This window comes from Lontra canadensis, unplaced genomic scaffold (assembly GCF_010015895.1).
Source record: "Lontra canadensis isolate GAN:19392208 unplaced genomic scaffold, GSC_riverotter_1.0 scaffold3, whole genome shotgun sequence".
Taxonomy (NCBI): domain Eukaryota; kingdom Metazoa; phylum Chordata; class Mammalia; order Carnivora; family Mustelidae; genus Lontra; species Lontra canadensis.
The window spans coordinates 51158688-51171540 of record NW_022630997.1 but is presented as its reverse complement, the minus strand read 5'-3'; the positions used below and the strand labels follow the sequence as shown (position 1 = coordinate 51171540).

Below are 12853 nucleotides of genomic sequence, written 5' to 3'. Positions count from 1 at the left end.
TAGGAGAAAACTCTGCCCCTTAGAAAATGTAGCAGTGTTACAGCCCAGCTGGGTTAGGGTCAAAGCCCCACTCCCCACAGAAAGTTTTCCTAAAGGAGATGGAGCCAGGGCCCTAATCCAGTTAGGTAGGTTACTCGTTGATTTCAATTATGAATGCCAACACTTTCTTTGCCTGGTGCTGATAAATGTGATTTAATGAGTATTTTACTTTACTTAAAAAACGAAATTTAACAATATATTAAGTAACTTACATAAAAATGTAAGACAACTTAGCTTTCAACATCAGAATAGCCTCAGGTGGTACCCTGATCATACAGAACCAAACCGAACAAACAAACAAACAAACAAACAAACAAAAAAAAAACACAGGACTTCCTCATGTTATGTAACTGGTGCTTCAATGTATGTTTTGCTATTGATACACTGGGGAAAAAAAGATGAAGAGACAATTCCAGAGAACTGGGTATTACATTATCCCATATTTTGTTGCAGTTTTAATTTTTAAATTTGTAAAATAAACCTTAGAAAAGGTTAATGAGACTACAGGATTCTTTGGTTATGTCATGATTTCAAGAACCAGCAGATATACTGCCAGTTTTGACTGATTTCTTAGAGTAAGCAGACAATATAACCAATGTGTAATATTTAACAGGTACCACACGAGGGGTCAAACAACTAGAAAGAGGATAATACAAACATATGTTTAAGTACAAAAGAACATGAAAGCAAGCATCATGTACACAAAATTAGAAACATTAAATTTGTAGAGAATTAAAGACAAAAATATTAGTTTCTGCTGTTCAGTCCCCCCCACTGTGTTTAATTCTATTTTCATCTCATATTGAACCCTAAAATTTCTCAGATTTGTAGATAAAGTATTCTATTATATGAATTTAAAAACTCTGAATTTCATAACTACTGCTTGTAAGTATCATCAAATTAGCTTCATTTTAATGAACAGTAGGGAAATGATACAATCTCAGTTATGTGTACTAAACATAAATGAATGTTGGTAGAAGTCTTATGAAACTTAATGGTTATTTTCTAAAGTATATCAAGCATTTTCATTTCAATTATTTGTTCCATTAATTTTTACAACCTCCTGAAACAAAGAAAGAAAGGAAACAGGAAGAAAGAAAGGAAAACTCATCCTGATTATCTGGATTAAGGAAGATATCTCAATATATAGATGTCCTTTAAATATAAACATACAATTCAAAAAGTCTTGCTACCATAAAATTAGCTGAACAAACTGTGAGACAAATACAAAAAGCATCTTTAATAATATAAAGAAAACTTATAACAAATATTAGAAAAACACAAAATCCTAATAATAAGTAATTGAAAAAAGACAATCACAAAAATACAAGTTGCTAATATGAATATTCATCCCATTAAAGAAATGCAAAACAATAAAATCGTATTTTAAAATACCAAATTAGCAGATATAAAAATTAAAACATTCACGTCTGTATTCAAATTGTGAATGTTTGGCTTTTAAAACAAGACAGTCTGTAATCAATGTTTGTGGGGGTGGGAGTAAGGTGGAGGATTAGGATTAGGTGAGATGAAAGCACTCACACACTGAATGGGGATAATGGCAGTAAGTATTTGTGGAGAATATCAGGAGACTTTTATGTATTTTTTTCAAGTTCATAACCTCTGACCACTATGAATCTATATTTTTAAAATAATTAGAAATGCAAATAAAGATTTACATTTTTATCACAATAATATTTATCAGTTATTTATAATCACAAAAAATTAGGAACAATACCAAATATTAGGGGAATGGATCATTATAGAATAAAATATTATGTAGCCATTGAAAACTTAATACTTGTGAGGAGGAACGAACACATTGAAATACCAAGTAAAACAAGCAGGATCTACAATTTTAATGCAGTCTTAGCTAAAACTATGATTAGAAAGCAGAGATTTTATATCCTGCTGTGTATTTATTAGTTTTAATATATGGGAAGGCACATAAAATCTTTAGGGTTTTCTATATATGAGATCATATCATCTGCAAACAGAAATAATTTTACTTCTTCCTTTCCAATTTAGATGCCTTTTTTTTCTTTCTCTTGTCTACCTGCTCTGGCTAGAACTTCCAATGCTATGGTGACCAGAGAAGTGCCCTCTTGGGTCTTATTCTCAATCTTAGAGAAAAAGCTTCAATTCTTTCACAATTGAGTACGATGTTAGCTAAGCAGAAAGATATAAAATCAACACAAAAAAATCAGTTGTGTCTCTATATTCTAATTATGAAAAATCTGCAAATGAAATTATTAAATTCATTCCATTTACAGTAGCATCAAAAAGAGTAAATTACTTAAAAATTGACCAAGAAGGTGACAGACTTGTACAATGAAAACTATATAACACTGCTAAAAAAACTTAAAGAAAACATAAATAAATGGAAAGACATCTTGTAGTCATGAACTAAAAGGCTTATTATTGTTAAGATGCCATACTACCCAAAGTAATCTACAGATTCAATGCAAGCTCTAACAAAATCCCAAAGTTTCAGGCTGAAGTAGAAGTATCCATCTTGAAACTCATATGGAATTCCAAGGGACACTGAATGGCCAAAACAGTCTTAAAAAAGAACAAACTTGGAATACTAAATTTCCTCATTTCAAAACTTACTACAAAGCTACACAGGGTCCCTGGTGGCTCAGTCATAGTTGAGCGTCCCCACTTATGATTTCAGCTCAGGCCATGATACTGAGGCCTGCAAGGGGCTCTGCACTAAGCGAGGAGTTGGCTTGAGATTCTCTCCCCCCCCTCCTTCTGCCCCTCCTCCAGAGGGGCATTCTCATACACTCTCTCTCTCCATCTCTAAAATAAATAAGCAAATCTTTAAAAAATTTCACTACAAAGCTATGGTAATCAAAACTCAACAGTGTGGTACAGGCATAAACACAGACATAGACTGATGGAAAAGAGTACCCAGAAATAAACACCTGCATATATGGTTAAATAATTTTTGCACTAGGTGCCAAGACCATTCAAAAGAAAAAGGGAAGTCTATTCAACAAATGGTAATAGGAAAACTAAATATCAACAAACAAATGAAAGAAATCGAACACTCACCTAATACCATAAGCAAAAATTAGCTCAAAATAGAACAAAGGCCTACATATAAAGCCTAAAATAAGAAAACTCCTAGAAGAAAACATACAATAAAAGCTTTATGATATTGGATTTGGCAATGATTTCTTGGATATGACCCCAAAGGCATGGGTAACCAAAAAAATGAGTAAACTGGACTTAATGAATATTAAAAATTTTTGTGCATCAAAAGACACTGTCAACAGAGTAAAATGGCAACCACAGAATATAAGAAAATGTTCACAGAATCCATCTAATAAGGGATTAATATCCAGAATATATAGAGAACTCATAGAACTAAACAAATAAAAAACAACCTGATTCAAAAATGGGCACAAAGTGGGGGCACCTGGGTGGCTCAGTGGGTTAAAGCCTCTGCCTTCGGCTCAGGTCATGATCTCAACATCCTGGGATTGAGCCCCATATCGGCCTCTCTGCTCAGCAGGGAGCGTGCTTCCCCTCCTCTCTCTCTGCCTGCCTCTCTGCCTACTTGTGATCTCTGTCTGTCAAATAAATAAAATCTTAAAAAAAAAAAAATGGGCACAATGTGAACAGACATTTCTCCAAGGAAGATAAACAAATAGCATATAAGAACAAGAAAAGATGCTCAATATCCCTAATCATTAGGGAAACATAAATCAAAACCACACCTCACACCCATTAGAATGGCTATTATCAAAACCTAAAACCAAGTATTGCCAAGAACGTAAAATAGTACAGCTGCTGTGGGAAAACAGTATGGCAGTTACTCCAAAGTTTTAAAAATACAATTACCACATGATCCAACAATTCCACTTCTTTAATTCTCAAAAGAATTGAAAACATGTTCTCAATGAGATATATGTACACCCATGTGCATAGCAGCATAATTCGCAAGAACCAAGAGGTAGAAGCAACATTCAGGTCGTCCAACAGACAAATGAATAAATATATTGTGGTACATACATAATGAAATATTATTCAGCCTTATAAAGGAAGGAAATTCTCATACAGGCTACAACATAAAAATAAACCTCACAGACATGCTAAGTGAAATAAGCTAGTCATGAAAAGACAGATACTGGATGGTTCCACCTCTATTGGGATTGTTAGGGTAGTCAAAATCCTAGACACAGAAAATAAAATGGTAGTTGCCAGGAGTTGGGAAGAAGGAGGAATGGAGAGTTGCTGTTCAATGGTTACAGAGTTTCAGTTCTGCAGGATGGAGTGAGTTTTGTAGGTGGATTATTGTACAACAATGTGAATATACTCAATGCCACTGAACTTTATACTTAAAAATAATTAAGGTGGAAAATTTTATGTTAGGCATATTTTACCATATTTTTAAAAATTCTTTAATTCTATGGTGGGGAAAAAAAGCAGAGAAATACTTTATAAGAAAATATGTCAAAATATGTCATGCTTGGTGATGAAAATAGAATGATTTATGATTTTCTATTTTATACCACTTAGCATTTTCCAACTTTTTAATGTGTACCTTTTTTGTGTAAGAAAAAAAAAGCTGAGGGGCGCCTGGGTGGCTCAGTGGGTTAAGCCTCTGCCTTTGGCTCAGGTCATGATCTCAGGGTCCTAGGATCAAGGCCCCCAGGGAGCCTGCTTCCCCCTCTCTCTCTGACTGCCTCTCTGCCTATGTGTGATCTCTCTCTCTGTCAAATAAATAAATTAAAACCTTAAAAAAGAAAGAAAAAGAGCTGAATTTTAAAGAGATTACATAATTAAATATTTTGTGAGGTTAAAAAGTTTTCAACAGAAATAAATTTCTAAAATAATGACAAAAATTATTATTAAACAATACTTTCTAATTAAAAATTTCCCCCAAATCAGTAATTTATGAACTTATAGGAATTCACCTTGATTTTAGTAATTAGTAATTAATTAGTAATTAGTAATTAGGCTTTAAACCCACTGAGCCGCCCAGGTGCCCCAAGACAATTTTTGAGTTAAAGTTTATAAAATTAAAAAAACATGTTAGTCATGGCTTTAAAATCTCCATATTAACAATTCAATATATTCATCCAACAAATATTTCTTAAAATCTAGTGGGTTGAGCCTCTGTCTTCAGCTCGGGTCATGATCTCAGGGTCCTGGGATCGAGCCCTGCATTGGGCTCTCTGTTCAGCGGGGAGCCTGCCTCCCCCTCTCTCTCTGCCTGCCTTTCTGCCTACTTGTGATCTCTCTCTCAGTCAAATAAATAAATAAAATCTTTTAAAAAAAGAATCTATCATGGATAAAATTATCTTATTTTTTTGCTAAACCATTCAAAGTATCTTACCAAAACTATAGCTCATAGATAGCAGCTTCCATCTTTTGATATTATATATATTTTCTTTAAAAAATATTATTAGTTCATTTCATTCTTTTTCCCTCCCTGCATTTTCTTTTTAACCACTTATCTCCTCAGATTTTTAAAGGTCTAACTCATTAAAAGAGAAAATGTATAAACAATACAATTATTAACAAGAAAAACTATTCTTGTAAATAGTTAATTTATGTTAAAAAATATCTGAAAGTACCTATTCTCATGGTATTTATACCAAATACCTGCAATAATGTTTTAATGGCTTTAAAAATATTTCTCAGATATCAGTGTAAGAACATTATTTCATTCAAACATATACAGCCCAGGGTAAAACAGATATGGCTTTCTTCCTAATAGAACTATCTTACTTGGTTAGTATGTTTCTCTCTCTCTCTCTTTTTTTTTTTTAAGTGTGCTTTTTTTTTTTTAAAGTAATCTCCACACCTAATGTGGGGCTTCAACTCACAACTCAAAGATTAAAAGTTACATGTTCTTCTGATTGAGCCAGCCAGACTTCCTTAGTATGTTTCTTGAACAAAACTCTTTAAACTAGCTGAGAATTTTGTAAAATCTGTATTTCTTAAATAGAACATTTTCTGATATGAAGTAATTTTATCTATTACGTGAACATACAATTTCACATTAAATATCTACTATCATCCACAATGAATTCAGTCAACTTTTATTAATTTTAATAAACCAAGGAAAATTACATTCTATTGATGCTTATAAAAAGTACCCTCTTATCGTCTACCTACAAAGTCTCAAGCTTGCAAAACTTCCACGTTACACACAAACTAGTCAACTATGTTAGTAACCTTTAATCAAATTTATTTATATGTTTCTTCTAACTGGATAGATTAAACTATTTCTAGGCTAAATATTCTAAAGGAGTACTAACAAAAAGGACACATAAAATTGTTTAACAAAATAAAAGCCATAGTTTGATATTTCTGTCAGATACTTCTGAGCCTCTTCAGGAATAATGTATGGTCACCAAGATAAATCTGAACTTACATCCAGTTCTTGTTTTTTTAAAACCAACAACTGAGAATGTTTAATAAAACAGGAATAGATCTTACCAATGCAGGCCACTGAATTTGTTTGCTCTTTGATCCCTGAGTCTGGCTAGGGTCGATCCTTCTGGCCCAAATTAAGTGGTATTCCACCAAGAAAGTTGAAAAATCTTCATATACTTTAACCCACTCTCTTTTATCCCATTCAAGATCATCAAATTCCACATACACCTATAGAAAAGAAAACATAAAACTCCATAAGCAATGCAGAATGTGACATATACACATTTTTTTTTTAAAGATTTATTTATTTTAGAAAGAGAGAGAATTGTGGGGGAGGGGCAGAGGGAGAAAGAGGTCTCAAGGAGATTCTGAGCTGAGCACAGAGCTCCATGCAGGGCTTGATCTCATAACAATGAGATAGTGACTTGAACCAAAACCAAGAGTTGGATGCTTAACCAACTGTGCCACCCAGGAGGCGCCCCCCTCCCCACCCTCAAGTAAGTTACTTTAAAATAAAGTCATGGAGCTGAATTAGAAAAGACATTAACAGAATACATTATTTGAATTAACATTTCTCTTAAAATCATTATTTTTCTCATTAACCACATCAGAACTCCCTACTTGTATGTCAAGAAGACTGACCATACATTAAGAAAAGCAAATTACACAATATTAGTCAGTATAGACTGGTTGATACCTACTACAGACACACTAACACTATGTGGATGCTGATGATTCTAGAAGCAGAGGTTGGGAAATATTAAAATATTTTAGGCTTTGCAAACCGTGTAGTCTCTGTCATACTTGTTTACCTCTGATTTTATAGTACAAAAACAGCCACAGATAACATGTAAACATATGGGTTTGGCTTGGTTCCAATAAAACTTTCCTTACAAAGACAGGTGGCAAATCAAGAATGGTTCAACATTCAACAATCAGTGCAATATACCAAATTAACAGAATAGAGGGGAAAAAAATCCTACGTGATCATCTTGCTTGACATAGGAAAAGTATCTGACATGCTCAACATGTTGCAGGATAAAAATCCTCCAACTAGGAATAAAAGGAAACTACTTCAAAACAATGATGGTAATGCTGAAAAACCCGTAACAGCATACCGAGTGGTGAAAGCCTGAAAGCTTTTCCTCTAAAATAGAAACAAGGATGTTAATATTTGGAAAACCGAAACTGACTCACTTATACCCATTCAACCCCCTTCTTCTCCCACATTCATCCTTTTTCACTCAATACCTAAGATGATCTCTTCATAGAGCTGTCTTCCCTACTACATTCTATGTTTTGTTGGAGGCATTCTTGTTTTCTTCTTCCACCCATCTTCTGCTCCCTGACATCTCAAGTGTTTCACTTTCCCCTCATTTAAGTCTGGTTTGTTCTTCTGCCCTCACCCAAGTTCTTCCAGAATGTTTATAAACCCCCTTTCACAGAAACTTACCTTTGCACTCCTACAAGCATTTATTTTTCATACAATTTATTTAGTATATAATCAGATTCTGCCCTGTATTCCTCAAATATAATGAGAATATTTTTATATTATGGCCAAAAAATCACTGAAGGTGAAGCTGTTACAGCATCCAGTACAGTGCTGCATACATGCAAAGTATTTAATAAATATTAAATATCTCCTGACTCTTGAAATCACTTACTTTTAAACATGGACACAAACTGGTATTATGTTTGGTTCTGAAGTCTTTCTGCTTCTGCTCATTAGGAAGCTAGTTAGACGTACCTACCTGTTAGAATTGTTAGAATTGGGGAAGAAGAATATACTGTTATCTCTGCCAAGTCAGAGCAGGAGCCCAAGTAAAGGAAGGAGCCAACAAAACTGTTGCCTTCTAAAAATGGATCCTAAGGGGTTGAGCTGAGGTCTACCTGATGTTATGCAAAGTTTCTAACTATACCAATTTCTCTACCACTTAAAATCTTCTAATAGTATGTAATTACTAAGTTGTGGTGTAAATGGGCTTTTGAAAACTACAGAAAACTGAAGCCAAGACAATGCCCAGGAAAATCTGAGTGCTATCTTTGTTTTCTCCTCACGGACAACAATACAGTCTTACTGACAAGATATTTCAGTCAAGAACCTAAAGAGCCAACATTTTAAACATTTCCCTACCATAAAGGGCATTAACTCAATGTAAAATATTACAGATGCAAAACCCCTGATAACAGAATTGAAGTTTTCATCATGAAGTGAACTTTCTAAACTCATGGCTTATCTTGCATGGACAGTGTCACCGACAGTTTTAGGAATCTACCAGGACCCTGAGTACAAAGGAAATGAAATTCTTTTTCTTTGCTGTATAGCCAACTTACCTTCATATTATCAAAACAGTGAAGTGTTTGAATGTCAATAGATAAACAGACACTAAAATAAGCTAGTCTGTTATTGTTTCATGGATTCTGGCAAAAGACATGAGTCTCCTAGGACTTTATTACTTACAGCAAAAGCTACTTATAACTTACAGCGAAGTCAAAGTGTGCTGCTTGTGTTGACCCCTCATGCTTCCTAAGACCCACAGAAAGGATGCCAAGAGCCCAAACATGAATACCTATGCACACAGAGAACTGTGTCACAGGAGAGGAACACTGATCTTGGCCGGGAGAGGGGAGGAGGAGGTCCCTATTTTATAATAAATAGAAGCAAGCCTACTATTTGGAGAAGTTATTACTTCCTCTTTCATTATTGCTCATTGCAACACAACTCTGAGAAATGGCCCAGGTAAAGAGTGGTCAGGGTTTCCCATGTTTGGTATATCTAGCAAGAGCATGCAGGGATGCTCAGTGCCCATGCTGGATTCGCTATACCAATACAGCTAAGATTTTGCATCCTGGCTAACTGAATGAGTATTCTAGCTTTATGGTGTATTGTTAGGTATGTGGGGTGAGGTTTGGAGGCATAGTTTCTTTCCATCCATCTGCAAACCTACCAAAAACACTGTATGTACTTACTTGGTTTTTTAATTTTATGTTACTTTATATTGACTCCCACTTCATTCACTTCTCTTGGGTACTTCAGCCTGCTTATTTCCTTCTTACTAACTAAAGATACAAGATCCCTGAAGGTAAAGATTAGGGTTCTTTTTTTCATCTCTAGTATCTGGCATGGTGCCTAACAAACTAAAGCACTCAGCAAATATTGTGACAACCCAGCACTGTGTAAAACATATAACGAGTATGAATAAAGGACTAATTTGGAAAAAAACAAAAAAAGGGAAGAAAGAAAAGAAAAAAAGGTCTTAAATATAACATGAATACAGTTGCTTCACTTACTAATTAATCACTGCACTCATAATTATGTAGAAAAAAATAGAAGGAAGATTTCACTCAGCAAACACTTCTGACTGCAACTGAGAGGCTAACATTATGAACACTAGGAATTCAGAAATAAGAGATATACATCAAGAATTAATAGTTATGGATATTGTAGTGATTACCATAAGAGTGAAATGATATGAGAAAAAGGCTCAGTAAAATAATCCTTAAAAATAATTATTTTCATAGTGAACATTTGGTAAATACTTTTTTTAGCCCAAGATACGAAACAAGTGATTTCGAGAACTGGTCTCTAGATAATTAAAAGACTGTCACATATCTATTTTAAATACACTGTCTTCTATAACAGAGCTCAACACGCACAAATTCTCTGTTTTATATATGCATAAAGCAGACACTGAAAGAAAAGCTGTTAGACTGTCAGAGGAACCACTAGCAAAGATGAAGGAAGTATAAGCAGCAGTCAAGCAATTCAGTTTCTGTTAAATGGCCCATTAAAATTAACCTAACCTTTAAGCCCTTCAAACACAGGGCGCCTGGGTGGTTCAATCAGTTAAGCACCTGATTTCAGCTCAGGTCGGGATCTTGGGGTCCTGGGATAGAGCCCCATGTCAAGCCCTACATCTCCCCTACATGCTCAACCGGGAGTCTGCTTTTCCCTCTCCCTCTGCCTCCTCCCCACCCCATTCGTGCTCTCTCTCAAATAAAAACAAAATCTTAAAAATAAAAAATAAACCATTCAAACACAATTATCATCTATATGGAGAATGTCTCTTTTCTCCTACATAGTTTGACTGCTTGAAAGTGGCTAAAATATGAGTTTAGGGGCGCCTGGGTGGCTCAGTGGGTTAAAGCCTCTGCCTTTGGCTCAGGTCATGATCCCAGGGTCCTGGGATCGAGCCCGGCATCGGGCTTTCTGCTCAGCGGGGAGCCTGCTTCCTCCTCTCTCTCTTTCTGCCTGCCTCTGCCTACTTGTGATCTCTGTCTGTCAAATAAATAAATAAAATTAAAAAAAAAAAAAGAACCATGAGGGGTGCCTGAGTGGCTCAGTGGGTTAAGCCTCTGCCTTAGGCTCAAGTCATGATCTCAGGGTCCTGTGATCAAGCCCCACATTGGGTTCTCTGCTTGACAGGGAGACTGCTTCCCACCCCCACCGCCTGCCTCTCTGCCTGCCTCTGACTACTTGTGATCTCTGTCAAATAAGTAAGTAAAATCTTAAACAAACATAAAAATTAAAGGAACCATGCAAAGTTTCATAGTTCAGAAACTCTTTTACCTAGGACCCAAAATTAGTCCTAAAGTAGTATCAACGTGTTATAATGCAATATTAAATGGGTTTTGTTTAATTAAAAATATATGCAAAAGGTTAATAAAAACCCTCTCTATAAATACTTTCATAGCAACAGACATCCTGTCTTTGTACCATCTGACACAAATGAAATATGTCCGTGTATATTTAATGTCAGGCTTTCCTATGAATGACATAAGAAAAGTCTAATTTTATATCCAGAATAATCATCTAAAATGATGCAGAATGTGTTTTAGAAAACTCTCATGTAAATGGCTAATACTTATATTCTATAATATTTATTCAGAATTGCCAAAATTCGGAAGCAAGCAAAATGTCTTTCAACAGGTGAATAAACAAGTTGTAGTGCATTTATACAGTAAACATTACTCAGCAATAGAAAAAAATGAATGCTCAGGCACCTAGGTGGCTCAGTTGGTTAAGCAACTGCCTTCGGCTCAGGTCGTGATTCCAGGGTCCTGGGATTGAGCCTCGGCATTGGGCTCCTTGCTCAGCAGGGAGCCTGCTTCTCCCTCTCCCTCTGCCTGCCACTCCCCCTGCCCCAAATAAACAAAATCTTTAAAAAAAAAAAAGAAAGAAATGGACTCTCAAGACTATCAAGCCATGAGGACATGAATGCCTAAAAATACATACTGCTAAGTTAAAGAAGTTACTCTGAAAAGGCTATATACAATCCAACCATATAAAGTTCTGAAAAAGGCAAAATTAAAGGGACAACAAAAAGATCAATAGTTGTCGGTGATTTGCTGGTGGGGGAGAGCATATATTTGGAGCACAGGAGATTTTTCTGGACAATATAACAACTATATATGATATAATGGCTGACCAATGACACTATGCATTTGTGAAAACTCATAGAATTATGCAACACAAAGAGTAAACCATAATGTAAATTATGGACTTCAATTAATAACGACACATAAGTATTGCCTCATTAGTTGTAAGAAGTTAATAATAAGGGAAAACTGGAAGCATGATGAGGTATACAGACTCTGTACTTTCCACCCAATTCTGCTGTAAACTTAAAACTGTTCTTAAAAAAAAAAAAGCTTACTAATTTAAAAAAGAAAGTTTATTCTTTTCATAAAAATGAGCTATGATACTGCATGTAATGCACTCATTTAAAATAACTGGAAAACAAGTGTGTCAAAATTAGATTTTAGTGCCACAAAAAGGTGTGTAATTAGTACCTATAGTAAGAGAAAAGAACTGAGGATGGAAAATAACTTCAGAGCAGGGATGCTATGCAGTCCAGTGCCCTTCATAATGCACATTTACATATGTTAAGGAACTAATACAATATCCTTAAAGAATCCAAGGGATGCAAGGTATAGACAAATCATTAAGATACAACATTATTCATAATAAAACCTAACTAGAGCCACAGTATCCTTAATGGGGAAAGAGAAGTAGAATTATAAATTTATTGCTTTGTTTTTGAAGCCAAAAGTTAGTTAGCTCCAAAAGTACAACAAATTGTCTTCACATTTTAAAACAGATCCAGCAATGGATTTTCTAGAGCCCTATTAAGTAGAGGGCCTAAAGCTAGGTCAAATAAGCAAAGTCCACATTTTGATCTTTTCTTCATAGGTTATACTCTTTATGTTTACATAACACACACACAGAGAGAGAGAGAGAGAGAGAGAGAGAGAGAGTTCTCTATTCCCCAAAATATGTGAAAGACAATGTAGCAGCCCAGGAAATTTGAATGGTTTCAGAGTCAACTGAAGATCAAAGAAACTGAGATGTCAGGAAGTCCACATGATCTCTCTTAGCTAAGCACCAAGGATCTGTGGTGATAACTGTGTCTTGATA

General features: G+C 35.0%; 1 protein-coding gene across 5 annotated transcripts in view; it reads right to left on the bottom strand.

Moving 5' to 3' along the window:
• Nucleotides 1-12853, bottom strand: part of JMJD1C (jumonji domain containing 1C) — a 315528-nt gene that overhangs the window by 186431 nt on the left and 116244 nt on the right. For all 5 annotated transcript variants that reach the window (XM_032842168.1, XM_032842143.1, XM_032842164.1 and 2 more), the window contains one exon: nt 6499-6663. Coding sequence is in view for 4 of the 5 variants with exons in the window: in XM_032842143.1 (XP_032698034.1) it covers nt 6499-6663 (165 nt within the window). In the remaining variant the exon portion in view is untranslated. The remainder of the gene's footprint in view (nt 1-6498; nt 6664-12853) is intronic.